Here is a 25,819-nt window from a genome sequence, read left to right on the forward strand (position 1 = left end):
TAAAAAAAAAAAAAAAGAAAACTAACAAATGGGACAAGCTAAGTCCTATAGGAGTTAATAAAAATATGTGACAATTTGTTTCAACAGAAAACTTGGGCTAGATCTTAGAGGATCTAAGGAGGAGGATAAGTAGGAGGATGAGGAAAAGCAGAAAAATGATGGAAGAGCAGGCAGGAAATGAAGGCTGAGCTTGGTACCTGCAGAGGTGATGAGAAAGGAGATAATACTGATTTAAATGGACCATGTTTTGAAGAGCTGATGGAAAACAGGACCAAAAAGGTAAAATGAGGCTTTATAAACTGCCTAGCAAATGTACTGTTTTTAAATGGCCCAGAGCTAAGAATGATTTTTATATTTTTAAAGGGTTTAAAAACATATGTATATGCAAAAAAAGACTGTATGTGGCATGTAAAACCTTGATTATCTGGATTTTTAAAGAAAAAGTTTGCCTTCTTGAATGCTGAGAACAAACTGAGGGCTGATGGGGGTGGAAGAGAGGGGAAGGGGGGTGATGGGCATGGAGGAGGGCACTTGTTGGGATGAGCACTGGATGTTATATGGAAACCAATCTGACAATAAACTATTTAAGGAAAAAAAAACTGAATTTTTTCAAAAAAAGAAAAAGTTTGCCAACCCCTAGGTTAGATCATGGAAAGCCTTCAAGGTAAAGAGGACCTTGGGTTTGGGAACAGGGTGATTTCTGAAAAACAAGAGAAGAGTGTAAGTCTAACAGCAAAAGGTAGGCTAGATTAAACTGGTGGGCAAAAAGTAATGTGCTGCAGCAATTAAATATAAACTGTTATGATCATCTAAAATGGCCCATACAAATAACTGAAGCAAAACTTCAATTTCCCTAAAATCACAGAGGACAGCAATCATTTCCTCAACTATTAATCCTTTCTCTCTGGAAGACTAATGTGTGCTGTTAAAGTGTGTCCTAGCCCCAGGGCTATGCAGCCTCTAACAAGACTAAGACAGGGAGAGTACAGAAATGGGTTCTACACTCTTATTTTTGTATAGAAACATTAAGTGGTGTTTGGGTTCTTAGATCAAGCCACAAATACCTTCTCAACCCATAATATAGTACAATACTACTTAGTTCAAATTAATTATGGGTTACAATTGACAATCTAATAACATAAGCAGGTACAGAATACTAATCACCATTTTTAACATTATTTCCAAACTCTGACAATAAAAATCACAGATTTTACATCCAGACTCATTTATAAATAAAGAGAACTGCCAGGGCTAAGGTATGGATAATTGAGGCCATTTTATGGCTAACAACTATGACTCAACGTTTTTCATTGATTTTTATCAGTTTTGTCATAAAGCTATACTAGAAGCAGTGGAGCACAGTTACTAAAAATTAAAGCTTTGGGGGCCTGGGTGGCTCAGTTGGTTAAGCATCTGACTGTTGATTTCAGCTTAGGTCATGACCCCAGGGTCAGATCAAGCCCCATGTTGGGCTCTGCACTGAGCATGGAGCCTACTTAGGATTCTCTCACTCTCTCCCTCTGCCCCTCTCCCGACTCACACGCTCTCTCTAAAGTAAAAAAAACAAACAAAAAAAAGTTAAAAAAAAAAACACAAATCAATAATGTATACATAATATATTAGGCATGGTGTTTGAAACCTAATAGGTACAGAATAAATGGTTAACTATCATTATATGAATAGAAAGTTCTCCATAAACTGTCTTCACATCACAGATACACACCTCTTTTCAGAAAAATGCTACCACTTACCAATTGGCTCAGAACTGCTGGTTTTCTTCTAATGTATTTCATATAGAAAAAAAGATTTTATAAATAGGAGTTTTTATTTATTCTCACCTTTTAGGCTAGATTAAAAATATGCAGAGCTCCTATAACACAGACTTTGAATAACTAAATTCTCTGTCACAAATGCAAATTCTCATCTTCTTCCTCAGTTCATCCTAAGGAGCCTCTAAACTGCAAGCTAATGACTCAGATTCCTGGTAAATTAAAGTAAGAAACTAACTGTAACATTCCTTAAATCCATTACCAGTTTTCTTCTGTTCTCATTTTCATACCTTTTCAGAGATCCTAAAGACAACAATCATTCCATCACTGTCACTTTTCAGCTCAGTAAATTGAAACAGGGGCCTTAGTTTCCTCACAAGTAAAATGGGACAGGGCAACAGATTACCCAATAGGACTGCGTGATAATCAAGACGAAAGATACATATACTCTATATTTTTATACTTAAATTTCTTTTAATGTTTTTATTTATTCTGAGAGAGAGAGAGACAGACAGACAGCGTGAGCAGGGGAGGGTCAGAGAGAGAGGGAAACACAGAATCTGAAACAGGCTCCAGGCTCTAAGCTAGCTGTCAGCACAGAGCCCGATGTGGGGCTCAAACTCACAAACCGTGAGATAATGACCTGAGCCAAAGTTGGCTGCCCAAATGACTGAGCCACCCAGGTGCCCCTATTTATACTTGTACTAAATGAATATGTCCTAGCAGAAAAGGAAGCTCAAGGTGAGTTCCACTAGTAACTTTTCCCCATTATGACCCTAATCAGCTTTCACAAGCTTAGACCACAGGGGTTCTGAAACCTACTGACTTATGTGGCTAGCCAGTGGCTGCCCCTAAAGCATTACATGGAGTAAACAGCAACATACTAGACTACTCAGGGCACCTGGCTGGTTCAATTGGTAAATAGAGCCTGCAACTCTTGATCTCAGGGTTTTGAATTCATGCCCTATGCTGGGTGTAGAGCTACTTAATTCAAAAAAAAAAAAAAAAAAAATACTGGAGAGCCTGAGTGGCTCAGTCGGTTGAGCATCCAACTTGATTTTGGCTCAGGTCATGATCCCAGGGTTATGGAATCGAGCCCTGCATTGGGTTCTGTGCTGAGTGTGGAGCCTGCTTAAGATTGGCTCTCCCCTCTGACGCTCTCCCCCAGTTTGCACTCACTCCAAAATAAAAATAAACTAGACTACCAAAAAAAAACAACTACACTACTCGTAAGAGGGCCTATCTTCTTTTTCCAATTTTTTTTAATGTTTATTTTTTGAGAGAGAGAGACAGACAGATAGAATATGAGTGGGGAAGGGGCAGAGAGAGAGAGAGACACACACACAGAATTCTAACCAGGTTCCAGGCTCCAAGCTGTCAGCACAAGAGCTGTCAAAAACAAAAGCCCGATGTGGGGCTCGAGCTCCCGAACCGTAAGATCATGACCTGAGCTGAAGTCAGACATTTAAGCACCCAGGCACCGAAAGAGGACCTATCTTCTGATGAAAGCAGTATGTTTTTCTTCTCCTTATCTAAAACACTCCTTTCTAATATTTTATAAGATAGAAGCAAGCATCAGCAACTCAAACATATCATGAGGAGGCAGTTTGAACTTTCTGCCTTGTCTCCCCTACTCCAAGAAGGAAGAGACCTCATCTGGCTTATTCTCTACTGTATCCCCAGAATCTAACGAACAAGAGATACTCAAAAGAATAAACTTTGGTATGCCTATAAAACAAATGCCATGTTCCTTTTTAAGATGACAACTTTTCACTGACAGTAAATTCATCTGCTTATCAATGAAACCAAGGCTCATACAGTCAATACATAATTTATCACTTACTATGTTTGCTAAGTTATACGAGGATATTTCCCCGTCCTCAAGATGCTCTAAAACAAACCTAGAAGGCGATGCAAATACAGAAGCGTTTTTACTTCCAAACAAGTGAGATCCCAAATAGTTTCTTTTCACCCAAGAGGAAATAGCAAACAAGCAGGTGAAAAGAGGTTCCATATCATTAGGCATCAAGGAAATGTCAGTTCAAACCACAATGAAATACCAATACACAGCCACTAGGATGGCTGAAATTAAAGATTAACATACCAAGTGTTTCCAAGAATTACAGCAATTAATAAAAAATCTCAGGGGCGTCTGGGTGGCTCAGTCAATTAAGCGTCTGACTTCAGCTCAGGTCATGATCTCGCGGTCTATGGGTTCAAGCCCCACGTCGGGCTCTGTGCTGATAGCACGGAGCCTGGAGCCTGCTTCAGATCCTGTGTCTCACTCTCTCTCTGCCCCTTCCCTGCTCATGCTCTATCTCTCTCCGTCTCTAAAAATAAATAAATGTTAAAATATACATATGTATAAAATTTCATATACTGCTGAGGGGAAAAATAGGACAGGCACTTTAACAGTTTGCCAACTAATTTTATTTTTTTTATTATTTTAAAAAAAAATTTTTTTAATGTTTTATTTATCTCTAGGAGAGAGAGAGAGAGACAGCGCGAGCAGGGGAGGGTCAGAGAGAGAGGGAGTCACAGACTGAAACAGGCTCCAGGCTCTGAGCTGGCAGTCAGCACAGAGCCTGACGTGGGGCTCGAACCCACGAACCGCGAAATCATGACCTAAACGAAAGTCGGACGCTTAACCGACTAGCCACCCAGGCGGCCCTGCCAATTACTTTTAAAACTAAATAAACACGTCATACAACTCAGCAATCCCATTTCTATGTACTTAAACAAGAAAAATGAAATCATTATGACCACTCAAAATCTGTACACAAATATTCATAGCAGCTTTATTCATAATAGCCAAAAACTGCAACTTGTCCAATAATTGATGAACAAAACTGTGGGAAGAGGGGCATCTGGATGGCTCACTGGGTTGAGTGTCTGACTATGGCTCAGGTCATATCTTGTGGTTCGAGAGTTCAAGCCCTGTGCCAGGCTCTGTGGTGTCCTCTCGGGAGTGCAGAGCCTGCTTCAGATCCTGTGTCTCCCTGTCTCTCTGCTCCTCCCCTGCTTGCGCTCTCTCTCTCTCTCTCTCTCTCAAATATAAAACATTAAAAAATATTTTCTTTAATAAAAAAAAAAAAACTGTGGGGAAGAAACTACTATCACACACAGTAACACAAAAGAATCTCAAAGTACCAGGGGCGCCTGGGTGGCTTAGTCGGTTGAGCGTCCGACTTTTGCTTAGGTCATGATCTTGCGGTTCGTGGGTTCGAGCCCCGCGTCGGGCTCTGTGCTGACGTTCAGAGCCTGGAGCCTGTTTCAGTCTGTGACTCCCTCTCTCTCTGACCCTCCCCTGCTCACGCTCTCTCTCTCTCTCCTAGAAATAAATAAAAATATTTAAAAAAAAAAAAATCTCAAAGCACCATGATACATGACAGAAGCCAATCACAAAAGGCTGTATTCATTTATATGACATTCTAGAAAAAATAAAACTATGACTACAGTAGAAAGAACAGTAATTGCCAGGGTTAGAGGAAGGGGAATGACTGATAAAAGGCACAAGGAAACTTTATAGAATGGTATTATAATTGTGGTGGTGGCTCCAAAACTTTAAGTTTGTTAAAACTCAAGGGCTTGACACTAAAAAGGGTGAACTTTCTGTAAATAATATTTTAATATAATTAAAAATATAATCTACCACAATAAGGATTAACTGTCTAGCAATCTGAGCTAAAAATCACAGTGCACTGAACAATTTTTTTTTAAGTTTCTTGTGTTTTATCCATGTGTCTGGACAGGGGAAAGTTTTGAAGCTTACAGATCCAATATATGAACATTCTACTAGGCACCTTTTCCCAAAAGATAACATTCTCTGAAGAGACTTGTCCCGTGCCATGGGAGGCAGCCAGACCCCACAGGCAGTGACTGCTCTGGGGGCACTGTATACAAGTCTTGACAGGGGTTCCTCTAGTAGTACTTTAACTACTTCAGCCTTCTCCCAAATTAACACCTTTAGGTGCAAACTTCCAGGTTTTTCCATTTCATCCATTAATTCTCTTTATCTTTGGTGGATTATGACCGACTAAACATGTTCATATTCTCTCTCCTTTGGAGTAACTCATGCTGTCCCAAGCCATCACTTTCTTAATACTTTTTTTTTAATCTTTCATCTTTTTTAAATTTTATTTTAGGGGCACCTGGGTGGCTCAGTCGGTTAAGCGTCTGACTTCAGCTCAGGTCATGATCTCGTGGTTCATGGGTTCTAGCCCCGCGTTGGGCTCTGTGCTGGCAGCGAGCTCAGAGCCTGGAGACTGCTTCGCATTCTGTGTCTTCCTCTCTCTCTGACCCTCCCCTGCTCACGCTGTCTTTCTCTCTCTCAGAAATAAATTTTTTAAAAAAAACAAACATTAGATTTTATTTTAATAATCTCTTACCCAATTGTGGAGCTTGAACTCACCACCCTGAGATCGAGTCACATGCTCTTTTTTTCTTTCATAGTTTATTGTCAAGTTGGTTTCCATGTAACACCCAGTGCTCATCCCAACAAGTGCCCTCCTCCATGCCCATCACCCGCTTTTCCCCTCTCCCCCAATCCCATCAGCTCTCAATTTGTTCTCAGTATTCAAGAGTCTCTTATGGTTTGCCAATCACATGCTGTTCTGACTGAGCCACCCAGTACCCCAATCTCCATTTCTATCATAATTAAATGCTTTTTCTGACTGGCACTGTCAATATGCACTGCTGCTGCACTTGTTGAATGAAAATGACAGCTTTAAGAACAATAAACTAAGTTTAAACACAGTAAACACAGAGAATTTAAAAACAACAGAGATGGTGGACTATGAAATGAACATAAACAACCAGAAAAAAAAAAAAAAGCCATCTGTTTGGAGGGTTAACTCACTTTTGCTGGGAAGTAGCTTTGCTCCTGAGTTCATTCTAAGAAGAAAGTTTGTAAGGGGAGCAGCTGCTACACTTAAATACAAGGCACTGTGCGTTCAATACCACAGGAATGACACCTGCCAAAAAAGCTACAGCAGCACAGGAGGAACCACATTTCCCCAAGGTACACATGGTGAGACACTACAAGAGAAGATCTGGGCTCAGCCATTAAAGACTATGTTTAAGAGGATGAAGAGGACCACACTGGCATAATCTGATTTATCTGGAGAATAAATGCAGTGTACACATCTGTAGAGGAAATTGGCTATCAGGCCAAATAGTCTGGATTTGATTCAGCTAATAATGAGAGCCACTAAAAGTTTCTCAGTAGAAAGGGAACATAATAAAAATGTTTAGGAAAGAGTCTTATGGCCGTGCAGTATGGATGAAGTGTCAACATGGAGAGACCTACTGGGATACTTGCTAAGCTACAGTCAGTAGACCCTCTGGCGTCCATGATATAAAGACTCACCTCACCTCCTTCTCTATCCACATTTCTTCCCCAAGAGTAAATGAAACCTCAGAATCCTCTACATAATATTCTACTCAACCAGAATTGGCATACAAAGTGAAACCTACTTGTCATGTGGGATAAGGATCAGAACAGGATAGTCACAGAAGAAAGAAAAGGACTGCCTGGGAGAAACACTACAGAGTAACTTCATTTAAAAAGACTGAGGAGGGGTGTCTGGGGGCTCAGTCGGTTAAGCATCCGACTTCGGCTCAGGTCATGATCTCAGGGCATATGAGTTCAAGCCCTACGTCGTGCTATGGGCTGTGTGCTGACAGCTCAGAACCTGGAGCCTGCTTCAGATTCTGTGTCTCCCTCCCTCTCTGCCCCTCCCTGGCTCATGCTCTGTCTCTCTCTCAAAACTAAACAAACATTAAGAAAAAATTTTTTAAAAATATATAAAAGGACTGAAGAGGGGCACCTGGGTGGCTCAGTGGTTAAGTATCTGACTCTTGATCTAGGCTCAGGTCATGAATTCACAGTTCGTGGGTTTAAGCCCTGCATAGCTATGCACTGATGCTTGCGATTCTGTCTCTCCCTCTCTCTGCCCCTCCCTCACTCATTATCTCTGAGACACTCTCAATAAACTTTGTTAAAAAAGAAGAAAAAAAAAAAAAGACTGAAGAGATACTTTCACTTCAGGGGTGCCTGGGTGGCTCAGCTGGCTGAGTGTCCGACTTTGGCTCAGGTCATGATCTCATGGTTCTTGTGTTCAAGCCCTGCAACAGATTTTGCATTCAGTGCAGAGCCTGCTTGGGATTCTCTCTCTCCCACTCTGCCCCTGTCCCTCAGCCACCTCTCTCTCTCAAAACACATAAACACACTAAGAGCTTACTATGTATCTAAAATGGAAAGTAACAAAAATCTAGTAATTTCACTTTTTAAGGTATTCTTTTCTCCTTTTAATAAAGAAACTGAGCATAAAAGTGAGTGACGCACCCCAATCAAACACCTCACCTACAGCCAAGTACTGCTCCAGAAGACTGATACACAGTTGTGAATAAAACCAAGTTTCTGACCTCAGTGCTTAAATTTTAGTTACCAAGGGGTGAGCCCTGATTCTACCTTAGACTGATGTTACCAGATAAAATAAAGGATGCCCCAGATAAAATAAAGGATGCCCCATTAAATTTGAATTTCAGATAAATGAATAATTTTGTCCTATGCAATGTGAGACATATTATACTTAAGTATTAGTCACTGTTGATTCAAGTTCAGCTGAGCACCCTGTATTTTTTTTTTTTTGCTAAATATGGCAACCCGAGCTTAGATGTAACTGCAAAACCCTTCCTCAATCCTTTTACTGTATCTCAGTGTCTCTAAATCAGTGACATCAACATAGTAGTACATTGTACACTGTAATACAGTACATATATGTTAACTGAACAGAAGTTACCAATAAAATACATTCTAGTATCTTCTTTTTCATTTTTCTGAAAATGCTTGTCATGACCCACTAGAGTGATTTTACAACTTATTAAGGGGTCATGACCTACTGTTTGAAAAATATAAAAAGCAATTTAACTTTGTCTTAGGTAACTATTATGAGCACATCAACTAACAACATTGTGCTAGAAAATAGTAATGACTCAGGTCTACTAAGGTACAGAGCTATAATATAACTGAGAGTCAAATGGAATAGTTTTGAGTTCTCATGTCTGTTTTTTGTAATTCTCTCATCTCTTAACTTTCTGTCCTATTTTTATTTCTCATTGCTGTCAATATGTTTGCCTCTAAAAGTTTTACCTTTCTATTGCTGGCAATCTGTAAATCATGTAAAGTAAAAGCAAATAAACTCTGAAAGAGGCCGTGAAGAACTCGTCCTTTCTATCTATAAACCTCCACAAGCTTCTATGTAAAAACCATAGGTCTTGTCATTATTTAATTATCAAGTGTATTTCAGGAATGAATATAACTATACAAATGCCCACAAAAAGTTTTTGAGCCCCAAAAGAAAAATGTACAATTGGTACAAAATTAGCTTTTTCTTTAACTAAAACTATAGTCAAAATTAATTGTGACTATTTGCAAAGATTACTAAGAATTGTTTGCTTCATAAAATGCATTCACATAAAGAAGCAATCGAAAATACTTGACCACTGACAACACTGTTAGATAAAGCCTCTCAAGGTAATACTTTCAAGAATACAACATTCTCAAGTTTCTATACACTTGATAAAAATAAGCCACATTCATTTATTATTACATCACAGACAAGTTTCATGCCACAAACTGATGGGATTTACAAAGACCATCATAGAATTCCATTATATCCAGTTCCCAAAATGCAGTCAGCTATTAATCATGGCACGAAATTGTTATTTTACAGTCACTTCAAGGCTCATACTATAAGCAATCCACATTAGACTATTTTTTTTTTAATATTTTTTATTTATTTCTAGGAGAGAGAGAGAGAGACAGCGTGAGCAGGGGAGGGTCAGAGAGAGAGGGAGTCACAGACTGAAACAGGCTCCAGGCTCTGAGCTGGCAGTCAGCATAGAGCCCGATGCAGGGCTCNGGGTCAGAGAGAGAGGGAGTCACAGACTGAAACAGGCTCCAGGCTCTGAGCTGGCAGTCAGCATAGAGCCCGATGCAGGGCTCGAACCCACGAACCGCGAGATCATGACCTAAGCGTAAGTCGGACGCTTAACCGACTAAGCCACCCAGGCGCCCCAACACATTAGACTATTTTTAAAATAAAAGGAATATCAAGGGCGCCTGGCTAGCTCAGTTGGTGGAGCATGCGACTCTTGATCTCAGGGTTGTGGATTTGAGCCCCAAGTTGGGTGTAGAGATTATTTAAAAACAAAACCTTAAAAAAATAAAAATAAACTAGGGACACCTGAGTGGCTTAGTCAGGGCTCAGTCAGTTAAGCGTCCAACTTTAGCACTGGTCATGATCTCACGGTTCGTGAGTTTGAGCCTCAGGTCAGGCTCCGTGCTTACAGTTTGAAGCCTGGAGCCCACTTCAGATTCTGTGTCTCCCCTCTGCACCTCTCTCTCAAAAATAAACAAACATTAAAAAATATCTAAAACCATAAAAGTAAATTAAAAGCAATTTCAGGGGTGCCTGGGGGGGCTTAGTTGGTCGCGCGTCCAACTTTGGTTCAGGTCATGATCTCATGGTTCGAGTTCAAGCCCAAGAGTTCAAGCAAGTCCCATGTCACAGGCTCTGTGCTGACAGCATGGAGCCTAGAGCCTGCTTTGAGTTCTGTCTCTCCCTCTTTCTCTGCCCCTCCCCCACTCATCTCTCCCCTTTCTCGCTCTCTCTCAAAAGTGAATAAACATTAAAAAGAAATTGTAAGGAAGTTCAGATTTTCACATGACCACAACTGAAAATAATTTTTAGCGAGTAAAACCTGAAGTTAATAGTTTTGACAAATTTTCACAAGCAACACCAGTCACATAATAGCAAACCATTAAAAATAACAAAACCAAGGACCTAACATTTAAGTAGAAGGTTACATTCCACATATGCACAAAATTACACGTATTTTTAAAAAAGATAAAGAAACAGACCTTCTATTTTACCAGGCAAAACCTTAAGGTTACAAAAAGGTATCTTGAAGGTCAAGGACTGTCTGTGGTTGTTGTATTCTGTAAAATGCACAGCATGATCTTGTTTATGTCTATGTCTGCGTTTATTTAAAGAGAGGGATATAATAAAATTATACAAATAAGTTGCTCTGGGCAAGTCCCCTAACTTCTCAAAGCTTAGGATTTTTTCCTTTCTACTTTAAAATAAGATTTTCTGCTATTTCTTCGTCCTCTTCTAAAATTCTACAGTTTTAGGAGAGATGTATTTTTAAGTTTATTTATCTGTTTTGAGAGATACAGAGAATGTGAACAGGGGAGGGGCAGAAAGAGAGAATCCCAAGCAGGCTCTGCAGGGAGCCCTGCGATGGGGCTGGAAACCTTGAAGTCATGACCTAAGCCAATATCAAGTCAGATGCTTAACCAACTAAGCCACCCAGGCACCCCCATGGGGTGGGAGAAATATTTTAAAAGACAATATATACTGTTGAATCCAAAACAGTATGTACCATTTGATTCCATCCTGTTTATCATATATATGTTTACAAAAATTCTGAAAAGATGAACTCCAAACTTCCAACAGTAACTATCTCAAAAGAAAGATTCTGGATGATTTTAATTAAAGAAGTTTGGGCTTTGTTTTTTTGATTCTCGGTACTCTTTTCTACAACGAGTATTTATAACTTACTATTTTTCAAATTATAAGAGACAAAACTTTCAGATATAAATGAGTCAGTACCTGTAGAAATATTGTTTTTCTACTAATTTCAAGAATAAATCTGTTCTGGGGTGCCTCGTTGGCATAGTCAGTTAAGTGTTCAAGTCTTGACTTCAGCTCAGGTCATGACCTCACAGCTGGTATGATCAAGCTGTGTGTCAGGCTCTGTACTTACAGCACAGGGTATTATGCTGAATGAAGTAAGTCAGAGGACGAAAGACAAATACCATAGGATTCCACTCTTAAATGAAATCTTTAAAAAAAAATGAATACACAAAAAGCAGAATCAGAACTATAAATACAGAGAATAAACTGATAATTCCGGGGGAGGGAAGGGAATGAGTGAAGAGGAGAGGGAAATTAAATCAGTCACAGGAATAAAAAGAGCATAAGAAATACAGTCAATGATATTTTAATAGTGACGCAATGGGACAGATGGTAGCTACACTTGTGGTGAACATAGCATAATGCATAAACATGTCAAATCACTAAGTTGTACACCTCAAACTAATGTGACGTGACAACTAAAATTTTTTTAAAAAGGTAAAAAAAAAAAAAAAGGAGAAATCTGTTCTGGACACTGATTCAAATACATCTCATCTCCATTATACTCAAGCAGCTTAAAAGATCTGCTATAGATGAGCAACCACATTCCATACAGATCTTATCACAAAGCATGAAACTTTATACTTATGTTAAATATATATATAACAGATATAAAAATCTCTTGAATTAATTCGTGTTTTAAATAACAGGGAAATGGTTCATGACACCACTGCCTACCAAACTGCAAATCTGCTTTGTTTGGCAAGCACCTCAATGGAAAATACTACTATTGTACAAAGAACATTCAAAAACGTTAAGATATTTTTTGAGTAGAAAAATATACTTTAAGGATATCAAAAAACATTAAGATACAGCTCAACCTTCTTCCAATCATAAGTAACGCTAGTAAAGGTTATGAGTTCAAAAGTGCCTACATTAAAATTCAAGACTTAGATGCTACACCTTTCAAAGGCTTGATACCAGCTTCACATTCACTGAGAGCAAATTTTCTGATAAAACCATCCCTATTTTTGAAAACTAACATCTAAGGAGGCAAAAAGACCTCAAGAAGAAAGAGCTTTCTACTTTTATTTTAGTAACACCCTTGCTAAAAAAGACCACCGGTACTAACCTCCTAAAATCTTGATAGGGTAACAGTCATAGATGACACAGATGTGCTTCAAAACAAAACAAAAACCAAAACACAAACAAACAAAAACAAGTACTTTCACTTAAAAAGATACAGTAGCAGGTAGGCCTGTTAATAAACTCTATTTACATGTCCACCAAAGTTGTCACATTCATTTGAAATAGCTACAAAAACATGTTTTGTTCAGGCTCAACTCTTTAGAGGATATCAAAATACTATCACTATAAAGAAAATTAAAATTCCAGGGGGAAAAAATCTTCTAAAAACCTAAAATCTTTTTCGAGGTATAAAAACACACTTTTGTCTTGTCTGAGGAAATCTTCAACATCCTAGTGACTGGAAAAGAGGTGCTTTTTGGTAAATGCATTAACCTGACTTCTTCCCAGCCTGCTGTCCTGGACTGGAGCTGCAGCCTCCAGCCCAGCCATCCCTCCTGCACACTGGCACCCCCCCACCCCCAGTCATTTCTCTGTTTTAATGGAATGTTGTATAACCTTTAGTCAATGGGAAATGTTTGTAGTAAGAACCAAGGGGTTTTCCTCTGACATCTGTGAATGCCTTAATTCTACATTCTCCCTTTATTCTACATTCTTAAGTCCTACTTCAGTTTTCTTTTGAGAATGAGCAGAGGATCACAACCTGAGCTGAAACCAAGAGTTCACATGTTCAACCGACTAAGCCACCCAGGCCCTCCATTCTTATTAGCCGTATGTCTCCAAACGGTAAAACGGTTCAATAAAATTAGAAAAAAAAAATTAAAATTAAAAAATAAAATAAAAACACACTTTGCCATGGTGAAAGTAAATTCTAACACAGCTACAGCTACATAGGATCCCCCCCAAAAAATTAAAAATCCGTTCCTCCTTTAAGTCGAAACATATGGCTATTAAATAGTTATGATGTGAGTTAACATCCACTGCATAAAATTATAACGGCCTAATTAGACATGGAAAATACAAACTTACATGTAACCAAAAAAGGAACACCATGACAGACGCCATGAAGGTTTTGATTTTTCAAATGCAAAATCTTTAAGCAACTACAGGATTACTTTTTTGACAAAGATAGATAATTTGATGTAGGCATTTGCCCAACTTAAAAAGTATATTTTTTCTCTAGGTACTGAGAATGAAAATTAAGCCAATTAGGTTCAAATAAATAAGCTCAGTAGAAAACCAAAAATGTACACCTTTTAATAGCCTTTTATAGCTTACCTCTGATAACCTAAATGCCAATTAATTTTTTGGGGGGTCCAACTACAAATTTGATTATTATCAACACCCACATGAAAGAATGAACAAAGGATGATGCAGCTTAACCTTAAAATTACAAATGGGGCCATATGACTAATTAATCTAGATAAAAAGCATGGGTAACTACCTCACCTTTAAAACTTTGTTCAAATGTTACCTGCTCAAAGACATCTCCCCAACCCATTTAAAATTGCAACCCATTCCCTTTCCCCACATTCCCATAGTATACCCTTATATTATAATATGGTATAATACACCATATTATTGTCTGGTTCACTATGTCAAACTGTGAACACCGGGAGAGCAGCTATCTTTGTTTTCTTAGTCACTGGTATATCCCAAACTCTTGTAACTGCCTGTACATAGATTTCCAATAAATGTATGTGTTCAATGATGTCAAAGACCTTGTGCTCTTCTACAAAATATTGAAAGAGACGAATACCTCGCAGATATTTAACTGGAAGCATGATGAAAAATTATGCTAAACTGCAGCATAATTTCCAAGTTGCAATGCCTTCAAAGAAAGAAGTACAAAGCTGAAAATTACTAAATTGAGTTTTTATTCACATTTAATCCTGTATCCAAAGACATTGTAATGTTATATTCTTTAGGACTGGGAATGGGGAAGCAGAATTGTAAACCCATTATTTTTTTAAACAGGGAAGAAAATGTGGGAGCAGAGAGACATGAGTTAGCCAGTGATAATTCCCAACAGTGCGATGAAATTATATGGAAGTTATTAACAAAGATAACTTGGTCACTGGCTAACAACTAATAAAAAAAAATTTAGATGAATCAGGGAGATTAACAACAACAACAAAAGCATCAGAACAAGGTTCTCAGGACCTTCATTCCTCTACTTAGGAGTATGTGGAAGTATGAACACAATAGATAAACCATGTATCCTCATTAAGTGTTAACAGTTACTGTTTTCAAAGCATCTTCCCATATATTATTTCATTAAGTCCTCAGAGAAACCAAATTCAAACTCAAGTATAAATAATCAGGTAGCTAACAAAAGCACTTAATAATGTATTCACTTGACAGTAAATGCAACTTTTCCCTTGAAAATCCCCCACAGTGTTTGACAAAGAAACCATTCTATAGAACAGCCACCTTCTTGGCAATGGAAACTAATAGAAGTCTTCTGAAGAGTAATATGGCACAGCTAGCAAGAGCCATAAAAATCTTGAAGCCCTTTGACCTAGTAAAAACCACTCCTGGGAACTTTCTCTAAGGCAATAATTAGACTGAAGCCAAAAGCTATTAGTGTAAAGATGTTTACTGCACCACTATCTAGCATAGTAAAGATGTGGAAACCCAAATTCCAATAGGAGAATGGTTAACCAAAAACCTAAAAAAAGTTTATAACACAATGCTAAGGAAAAAAAACAACACAACATACATAATCACTAAAGCCACATGAACATAAAAATCTAAAAGGCAAAAATAAGAATTAGATTAGCAAAGACTTTATAATTACAGTTATGCTCTTCTAAAATAAAACCACCTTCTAAAACATACATGACAATTTAAGACAGAATGAATTTTTGAAAGCCATGAAAATCCACTATTCACATTTTTAAAAAGTCAAATAAAGAAGACACATTCAAGAATATTTTACTATCTTTGAACATGTCAAACCCAAAGCTGCACTTTTCTTTCCTCACCACTGGCCCCAGAAACGTATTTTAACTGCTGATACAAACATATGTGAGGGGACTCTAGAAATTGTAACCAATTTACAAAGAACCCAAGAGCAGTGGTTCAAAATCTACAAGAATTCTACAAGTACATTGAAAATCCTATATAATAAAAACTTTACTTATCTATCAAAACAAGTTAAGGGCCAAAATTTCTGTCTCAAATAAAAGAACTTAAAGCAAGGAAGAATTTAAATTCACCTTGAATATCTGTGAAGCCTCAAGAAACAAAAAGAGATCTTTGGTACTAAAACATCCCATATATTTTTGATCACTTAAGCCACTCCAGAACAAATTCTTTATTACAGTTTCTAAGCCTAAGAGAGCTGGTGCAATAATTTTCAATTATTTGAACAAGTTGAATATATCTGCCAAATTTCTGATATCTAAGAAGAAAAAAATCGTGATCCTTTTCAATAAACATTATGTACAAAATTTTTCCATTTTTTACTATGGATGCCACTGAAAAAGGGAAACTGAATTGCAGAATCCTAAGTGAAAAAGCTGGGAAAATAAGCACTTCATCTGAACTAGTTGGGCTAGGTTAACGTTTGTGGGTGGTTTAGAGAAGGGGCAACTCCTCTAGGGCTGTGGGTAGGGTAGAAGTTAAAAAAACAAACAAACACATACAAAAAACAAAAAAAAAACACACCAATGGTCGCCCTTCCCCCCCAGAAGACAGAATTCCTTAAAATGAGCTCTGATTCATCTCCACGGGTAACTTCTCCTGTCATAAATGAAAATTATTTGGAAAGACTGCTGAAAACCTGTTTTCAAAAAGAAATTCACTGCATAAAATTTTTAAAAATCCTCTTATCCCACCTTCTGAAGTCCAGGATGTCTATTTAGGGAGGATTCTGCCTAACCCCGCCTAGGCCTAAGGAAGGCAAGGCAGTGCCGGCAACACGGATGGGCTCGGGGCACAGGGGAAACGGTCTTTGCGTGCCCTTGGTGAGCTCTGGCGGCACTCCCCAAGTTAAGGACACTGGCCACAATGGAATGGAGTCTATTGACATTTGCTGCCCCGTTTGAACACTAAGCATTTTTTCTTAGTTCGTGAAATACGAACTGACAACCACCCCCCTACACACACCCCCAACATGCCTTCCCGCACAAACACACCCTCCAGAGTCGGACCGGGTTAACTGAGACAACACAGAGCCCCCAGTCCCTACCACAAATCTAGGTATATGGAGGGAAAAGGGGGAGACGACCCAAGTAAACACCTGCATTTCTGCCTTAAGGAACCTCACCACGTCCCCTGCTGCAATCCCTCTCCGCTCGAAATTTCAAAAACTGCGGCGAGGGTTGGGGAAAATGCGTCGTGCCCACTCCCTGGCACCAACCACCATCCCCTTATGTCCCCAGTCTGGCCTGGACTTCTGACGCACGCCTGGGTCCGGCCCTCGCCCACCACTATTCAAAGGCGCCTTCTCCTCGGCGGCCTCGAAACAGCAATGCGGATCGGCCACCACCCGCGGCGGAAAGGCCTTGCGGGGGAAGGAGGGAGGCCGGGAGGGGGCCGGGCACTCCCCCACCCCTTCCTCAGGTGGGGGAGGGCGGAACGCTGCGGGAGACTGCACGGAGCCTGACGATTCCAGATGAGTCCAGGAGCCCCCGCCGCCGTCTAATTTAAATGCGGAGAGGTGCTGGGGGCCGCTAACCACGTACCTCAGTCCGGTTCTTCGACCTTTCCCAGGACAGGGAGTGGGGGTGCTCAGGGGGCACTGCACAGACCCTAATGATTCCTGATGAGCCCCGAGGCTTCCCCTTTAACGGACAGGAGGGACACTGCCCTAACTTTCCCCCCTCCCTCATTATTCCCCAATGGGGGAGTTGGCAAGTTTCGAGAGACTGAACCAAAACCTGAAGACCATTCCACGTTAATATTTAAACTGGGGGGTGGGGGCGCTGCCCAAGCATCCCCTCCATGATGGGGTTAAAGGAGGAAGAGAGACTTGACAAATGCTGAGACCTGTGAATCCCTCCCAAACACTTAAACGGAGAAGGGGAGGCTGCCCAGTCCTTCCATCTTGACCGTTTGGGGGAGGGGGAAGGGGTGGGGATGTTGCTAGAGACTGGACACGATCTGACATTCCCGGAGGGATCCCGCAGCGGCCCCCACCCAAACCACCCTGCTCCAGATGGGAGCGGGAGCCCCACCCCCACTGCGGGCCCCCAGCCCACCCCACCAAGCCAGGCCGGTCACGGGGCGGGAACGACCGTGTGGGCCGCGGGGGAGGGGACGCGAGGCCGGGGCTCGTCCAGGCCCGGAGCGGAGGGGGCTGGGGCGCGACACCCACCTGCCCAGGCCGGGCCGCCCGCCGCCTGCGCTCGCTGCCGCCGCCGCCGAGGAGGAAGCCACTGCCGAAGACGACGAGACTGAAGACGGCGACGGCGCGGTGGCGGGCGACGTGAGAAGGCCGCCGCTGCCGCCGGGCTTACGGGCATTGGCAGCCGCGGGCGGCTGCTGCTGCTGCTGCTGCTGCTGCTGGGGCTTCAGCGACATGGTGAGGGGCCCATATACCGGCCCGCACGCCGGGCGGGGACAGCCGGGAGCCGGGCGCGCCGAGGAGACGCCGGAGCGCGGCGGGGACGCGCGGGCGCCGAGCGGGGAGGCGCGGGATGGAGCGGCCGGGGGGGCTCCCGGGCCAGCGAGAGGGAGAAGGAGGACGACGAAGGGGCGAGGAGGCCCGCTGAAACCGAGGAGCCGCCGGGAGCCGGGCAGGGACGCGCCACCGCCGTTGCCGTTGCTACCAAAACAGTCTGAGGCGGAGGGAGGCGAGCGCTGCCGGGAGGGAGGGGGGCCGGGGCCGGGCGGGGGAGGGGCGGCGGAGGGATACGGGCCCGGAGCCGCGCCGCCGCCACTGCCCCGCCCGCCCCGCCGCGCCGGCCGCGGGAGCGAGCGCCGCCCGGACCACCTGGCCGCGGCTAGGCGGCGTGGCTCGATGGCCGATGAGGGGTCCGGAGGAGCTGCGGCCGCCGAGCGCATCGGGGGTCGGGCACACAGAAACGCCGCGTGGCGATGCCGGGTGGGCGCGGTGGTTCGGGCAGGGGACTCTTTACCGGAAGTCGGAAGGGTCGGACGGAAGCAGAACGTGAGACGACCCCGGGGCCGGGAGGGACACGTGAGGAGAGGGCGCCGCGCTGGGCCGCGTTCGCGGGGGTCGGGTGAGGGCCCGGCGGCCGGCCCGGCCCGGATCCGCCCTCCTCGAGGCGGGTCTGCCCTTCGGGAGGGCGTGTCGTCTGTCTTCGCCCTCGGGGCTGGTCTAGTCCAGGGGACGGTAGGGAAGCGTTTCTTCCCCGCCCCCCAGCAATCTTTTAGCGTTCTCAGACTGCTGGGAGTCCGTGTTTACCCCCACCTGATGCAACCTCCAGCACGGACTGCGAGTCCCTTCAGGGCGGAGACTCTGCCTTGCTACGTAAGAAGCATCTAGAACACAAGCATCCCACAGTTGTCTTTGTATCCCCAGCATGTGGCACACAGTAGGCTCTCACCGCGTTACTGGATGTCTAAGGGCAGCCCTTTTTTTTCCCTGCCAAGATTAACAAGGTTGGAGTCGAGCAACCTCCCTGGGCCACCCGCATCTGGTTACCTTTTCCCTACTTTTTCCACCCCAGCAACCCATTAGCCAGAAACCTCTTTTGGCTATCTGACCTTCACTTGAACTCATTTTCCCCTCACTTGAACTACTTTTTCCTTATTCATGAGACTCAAAAGGAAATGTACGTGATTGGTAGAGCTATAGATAATGGGGTCTCCCTTGGTGGAAACAGAACAGACCTCACAAGAATGTGCGAACTTTAGACCTTGGCCCCTTTAGAAGTTTTACTTTAACTTGGATTGCTAGCCAGCACAGTAATCCGTTTTTGTAAGTGTGTTGCAATTAAACTGGAAGCAAGCAGATAATTTTTCTTTTGAGTGAAGAATACAGGTTATTAAGTAAAATTACTTAAGGAAGTGATGGGGGATCACCCAGATTCCCCCCTCAATCTACCAGAATTGTCAGATAAAGGTAAAGACTTAGAAGAACTTGGAGAATAATCAAATCACATGTCTCTAGTAACCAAATTGAAATTAATATTCTAGATAGTCCAGGCAAAAATTATTATACTCTGCAAATACGTGAAATGTAGGAAATCAGCTTTATCTCCCATCTAGAGTAAAAAGAAAGTTGAGAAGAAAAAGAAAACTATTCTTTTAAGCCAACAGTTGCAAAATCCTTTAAAATTTAACCCAAAGGAAATTGAGATTTAAAAAAGTAGATGAGGTGGGAGGAGGGGGAATAGAAGCACCATAACGGAAATATAGTCAACTTTCTCTGGTTTAATGATTTGATAGTTAACCATATCTGGGACCAAGATCCCAGAAGTCAATCTTAGGAGCAAACTGCAGACAGGTGGGAGACAGAAGGGAAGTGGAATAAGAAAACCTGAGGCTGACAGCTGAACGTGATTTGATTTAGGCTAAGAAAGCTCTAAGTTTTCACCCACTATCATTGAAAATATACTTAACAATTTATTGAGGCATAATTTTCATATTATAAAATTTACCCATTTTGTTTACAAAGCAATGATTCTCGGTAAATCCACAGAGTTATGCAACCATTAATTTCAGAACATTTCCATCATCCCAAAAGGATCCTTACACCCGTTTGCAGTTACTCCTGGTTCCTATTCTCAGCCCCAGTAACTACTAATATACTTTCAGTGAATTTATCTATTCTAAACATATCATATACATGGAATGTAGCAATAGGTGGTCTTTCACTTAGCATAATGGTTTGGAAGTTTATCTATGCCATAGCATGTCTCAATGTTTCATTACTTATTAGCACTGAGTAGTATTCCAGTGTATGGATATTTCACATTTCATGTATCTCCTCACTGTTGGTGGACCTTTAGATTGTTTCAAGTTCGAGGCTATTATGAATACTACCACTATGAATATTTGTAAAGGATGTCTTTGTGTGGATACATGTTGTCATCTCTCTTGAACAGATGCCTAAAAATGGAATGTTGGGCAGTATTGTAAGTTTATATTTAACTCTTCGAAGACTTTATTTTTTTAAGTAATGTCTGCACTCAACATGGGGGCTTGAACTCACAAGCCCAAGATCAAGAGTTGCATGCCCTACCTACTAAGCCGACTGGCTTAGTCACCCCTATATTTAACTTTTTAAAGATACTGTCAAACTCTTTTCCAAAATGACTCTGCCATTTTACATCCACACCTGGAATATTTGAGGGTTTATCATTAAAATTCCACTTCTGCTTTGATAATAAAATGGAAACCAAGAGAACCATTGACTCTGTTTTGTACACACACCCCTTTTTTCTTTGCTGAAGAAAGATCACCACCCAAAACCAAGGATATGTTTTATTGCAAAGCTTTCACCTAAATTCTGGACATCTAAAGATGTGGCTATTTAATAGCAACTATGACATCACATTAGGGGGCTTAAGCTTTAAATGTAAATGTCAGGAGGTGCCTGTGTGGCTCCATTGGTTAAGCGCTTGACTCTTGATTTCGGTTCAGATCATGACCTCACAGTCAGCATGGAGCCCTCTTAAGATTCTCTCTCTCCCTTTGCTTCTCCCCTGCTCGCTTGCTCTCTCTCTTTCTCTCTCCCCCCACCTTCTGAAAATTTTTAATAAATGTAAATGTCAGGATAATGCACCTGAAGACAAAATGGTGTGGTAAGGCAGCCTGTAAGATGACCCCATGTGATCCTGTTCTCCTGAGGTTCAGACCCCATGAGAGCTCTACCACTTGAATTTCCACTGGACCTAGTGTTTTCCATCAAACAAAAAGTTTGAAAAAAAGTTTGGGCTTCCACTTCCAAGATTAGGTTATAAAAAGACTGTAGCTTTTGTTTTGGACTGCCTTCTCTCACTCGTTTAGGGGCAGCTAGCCATGTTGTGAGCTACCCTATGGAGAGGGAATGTCTGTGAGCACAGCAGCAAGGACCTGACAGCTGCCAACAGCCGTGTGGGGAGTTTGGAAGTGGATCATCCCCCAATCAAGACTTGCTGTAGCTACAGCCCTGATCACAGCATCTTAATAGGCTTCGTTAGAGACCCTGAGCTTGAAGTGCTCAGCTTGGCCACACCAGATTCCCAACTCTATTGTGGTTTCAGTCAATAGGTTCTGGCATAATTTGTCATGCAGCGAAAGACAACCAATACAGATGACCAAAAAAGTGCATTTCCTATGATTTCCATATGTGTTCAGAATTCTTTAAAGGGGTGCCTGGCTGGCTGAGTTGCTGGAGCATGCGACCCTCCATCTCAGGGTTGTGAGTTTGAGCCCCATGTTGGGTGTAGAGATTACTTAAAAATAAAATCTTTAAAATTAAAAAGAACGCTTTAAAAACAAATGCTGAAATCAGATATATTGTATCCAGTGGAATTTAAATTTTTGAATGCTTCCCAAATGATTTTCAGGCAGCCATCTAAACCAAACCAACAAGTGTCACTGGAGAGCTGTCATCAAAGGCAATGAAGAACATTGTCCCAAAGAAGTTCTGAGATTGAGAAATATTGCTAAAATTTAAGCTTCAAAAATAATTGAGACCGTTCCAACCACTATTTCAGAAATGAAAAGAGTATCAAGTGAGGAGGTATATATGCAAAGACGTTCAAACTTGAGAATCTAGTCCTGTAAATTCCATACTTGCTTTTTGATTTTCAATGACCCTTCAGCGAGCCACAGGGCCCTTTAATTTTCATCACTTCAATGATTAATCAAGTCTGAGGATTTGGGGGTGAAAAACTGATGTAACCACGCAAAGCAGAAACGCAAAGAGTGATTTGCTATCTCTCAGCACAGCAGCACACATCAGATGATCCAGTATTTCCAGCAATTCATTTTTCTGCAATCATTTCTTTTCAGCTCTCTTCATTTGATCATGTTTAATGTATGATGATACATTATTCACTCAATACTCTTGATTTCACTTTCAAAAGCATGAAAATTAATTCAAATCAAAACTAACATGCACCCCCCCCCAAAATCCATCCTCTTCAAGTTTTTGCATAGACCAATCCTCATTTTAAAAAAAGAGAGAGAGCAGATGTAATTTCAAAAATAGGACCATGGCTAATTAAACCAGTGTTTTTTTTTCTAACCATGGTTACTCAGAATTCTTAGAGGCTAATCTATTTGTAGACACTCCAGGAATCCCAAAAGACTAAAAGAAATAAAAAAAGAAAAAGTGTATGGTGTGGAGCGCTTCCAGGAGGGCATTATTTATACACCTTGTGTGCAAAGTAACAACTTTCCCATAGATTTGAAAGAACAGAGGGGGGTGTGACAAAATAGTAGGGAACACAGCAACATTATCTGAAAAGCTTTTAAATTAGCCTTTCCTCCACACAAGCACACTTCTGGTTGTTAAGTTGCTCATTTTGTTTTACCTTGTGGGACAGAATAATGATGCGGTGACATTATTCATGAAGCAAAAGCTGGATGCCAGCTGAAATAGACACAGAAGAAAGAATTCTTTATTTTTCATTGGAATTGCTTGTGCTGCGCAGAGCCAGAAATTTAAAGAAACTCAGCCTTTTGTTTTTCCTCATTCTCTCTTGTTTTCATTCGCCCCCTTTTTTGGGTGAATTTTGTGGGCAGCCTGTTGTGCCAGGGGCCAGATTTATGGAAACCAGAGATTTGAAGCATGCACCATTTGGAGAATTGCAGGAGGGGATTTGAAATGGATGTGTGCAGCAACAGTGACAGCTGAAGTGGGCATTAGCGTGGGATCTTGTTAAGTTTGCTACAAGATACTAGGAACCCTAAAATGGAACCCCCAGAGGGATCAGACTATAATTAATGCTAGTACTGCTGACCTATCATCCTAGAATGAGGACTTGGATTCTTGTTCCAGAGTGGAATCAGATACCAGCTTAACAATACTCCCTGTCTCACTTAAGCCCCCACATTACCAAAACTACTTATTTTCCATAAGGTAGTCCAGGACTAGAGAATGAGAATGATAATAATTGCAGGCCCTTATATAGCATTCACTATGGGCCAGCTCTGTTCTAAGTGCTTTCTACGTAAGAATTCACTCGAGTAATCCTCACAATACCCACCAATTCTCAGTGGAAAGGGAGAATTTTGCACTGCCCTCGCCGCTAGGGGACATTTGGAAATGTCTAGAGATATTGTTGCCACAATTGAAGAATAAATGCAGGGTGCCTGGGTGGTTCAGTAGGTTAAGCATCTGACTTTGGCTTAGGTCATGATCTCACAGTTCGTGAGTTCAAGCCCTGCATTGGGCTCTGTGCTGACAGCTCAGAGCCTGGAGCGTGTTTTGGATTCTGGGTCTCCCTCTCTGCCCCTCCTTTGCACGTGCTCTCTCATAAATAAACATTTTTAAAAATTTTGAAGAGTAAATTTACTGGTGTGTTGTGAGTGAGGCCAGGGATGCTGCTAAACACCCTACAGAGCATAGGACTGCCCCCCACCCCCACAAAGAGTTATCCTGCCCCAAATGTCAATAGTGCCAAGGTTGGTAGAGAAACCCTGCATAAGTAGATAGGATTATTATTCCCGTGTGACAGATGGGGAGACTGAGGCACAAAAAGTTTGAAATCATTTTGCCTATGGCCACATTCATTAAATGTTAGAGCCAGGATTGCAATCCAGGCAGTCTGTCTCCAACATCTGGTCTCTAAACCACTTTCCTATATATTGGGGTGCCTGGGTGGCTCAGTTGGTTAAGTGTCCGACTTTGGCTCAAGTCATGATCTCATGGCTTGTGGGTTCGGGCCCCGTGTCGGGCTCTGTGCTGAGAGCTAGTTCAGAGTCTAGAGCCTGCTTTGGATTCTGTATCTCTGTCTCTCTCTGACCCTCCCCTGTTCACGCTGTCTTTGTCTCTCTCTCTCTCTCTCAGAAATAAATAAAACATTTTTTTTTTAAAAAAATGCTTTCCTATATAAAACAGTGAAAGCCTAAGAGGGCTCCCTGGGAAAAATCAAACTTCTTGGTTTCATCAAAGGCAAAAGGCAAGGTTCTAGTGACCTGGCAGCACCACCCACTGCCTGTTGCTTAATTAGAAAGAGAAGTGACGAAGGTTAAAGGTCCCCATCCACAGCTGGCAGAGCCCATCAAAACTGAAACTGCCCCTTTCCTTTGGCCTAACAAAGGTGGAGAGATGAATGCACAAGGATAATCCCTATAGTGCTATTTGGAACAGAGAATAGAAACCCCATCAGCAGGGAGCAGTCAAATACCTTGTAGGGTATCCTAAATGCAATGGAATATGGAATATTCTCAGCTGTTCAGTGAGAAAGAGGCGGATCTTCACACTGATCCGAAAGGATCTTTAAAACCCGTTGTTTAAAAAAACAACAAAAAAAAGGGGTGGAGGGGCACCAGGTGGCTCAGTCAGTTGAGCATCCGACTTTGGCTCAGGTCACAATCTCACGGTTTGTGGGTTCGAGCCCTGCGTCGGGCTCTGTGCTGACAGCTCAGAGCCTGGAGCTGCTTCATATTCTGTCTGTCTGTCTCTCTCTCTCTACCCCTTCCCTGCTCACGCTGTCTCTCAAAAATAAATAAATGTAAGAAAAACAAATTAATTAAAGAAAGAAAAAAAGAAAAAGGGTAACTATGGGAGGTGACAGATTCTAATTCACTGGATTGTGGGAACCATTTCATAGTGTCTACATAGATCAAATCATCACCTTGTATACTTTAAACATTTTAATTTTTTTTAATGTTTTTATTTATTTCTAGGAGAGAGAGAGACAGCATGAACAGGGGAGGGTCAGAGAGAGAGGGAGTCACAGACTGAAACAGGCTCCAGGCTCTGAGCTGGCAGTCAGCACAGAGCCCGAAGCAGGGCACGAACCCAAGAACCACAAGATCATGACCAAAGAGAAAGTCAGACGCTAAACCAACTAAGCCACCCAGGCGCCCCTAAACATATAACTTTTTATTTGCTAATTATTCTTCAGTAAAGCTGGGGTGGGATTTGTTAAGCCAAAAAGCAGAACATTGAAAAACAAAAATAAAACAATTCATAAATAAATGTGTAGATTATTTTGTATGCTATACACTTATTTGTGTTAAACAAAAGGAAAGTATGTGTGAATATACATATATATATTACCCCTGTATATATGCATACATCTAAATTAGATGGGACAGAAAAAAAACTGATACTAGAGGACTAGAAAGAAGGAAAATGTTTTTACTATATAACTTTTGCACTGTTGGAAATTTCATTTTGAACAT

At 41.6% G+C, this 25,819-nt stretch overlaps 1 protein-coding gene across 7 annotated transcripts in view; it reads right to left on the reverse strand.

Annotated features, from left to right (window-relative positions):
- ATXN2 (ataxin 2) overlaps nt 1-18,371 on the reverse strand; it is a 116,620-nt gene extending 98,249 nt beyond the window's left edge. For 5 of the 7 annotated variants that reach the window (XM_039231220.1, XM_039230982.1, XM_039231129.1 and 2 more), the window contains exon 1: nt 17,883-18,182. In XM_039231220.1, coding sequence (XP_039087151.1) covers nt 17,883-18,088 — 206 coding nt within the window. In that variant the 5' untranslated portion in view covers nt 18,089-18,182. Of the gene's footprint in view, nt 1-17,882 lie in introns of all 7 variants that reach the window. The other 2 variants (XM_039230851.1, XM_039230770.1) reach the window with 1 other exon arrangement.
- Between the last annotated feature and the right edge of the window lie 7,448 nt (nt 18,372-25,819).

Source organism: Hyaena hyaena, unplaced genomic scaffold (genome assembly GCF_003009895.1).
Source record: "Hyaena hyaena isolate Hyena2069 unplaced genomic scaffold, ASM300989v1 scaffold_0, whole genome shotgun sequence".
Classification (NCBI taxonomy): domain Eukaryota; kingdom Metazoa; phylum Chordata; class Mammalia; order Carnivora; family Hyaenidae; genus Hyaena; species Hyaena hyaena.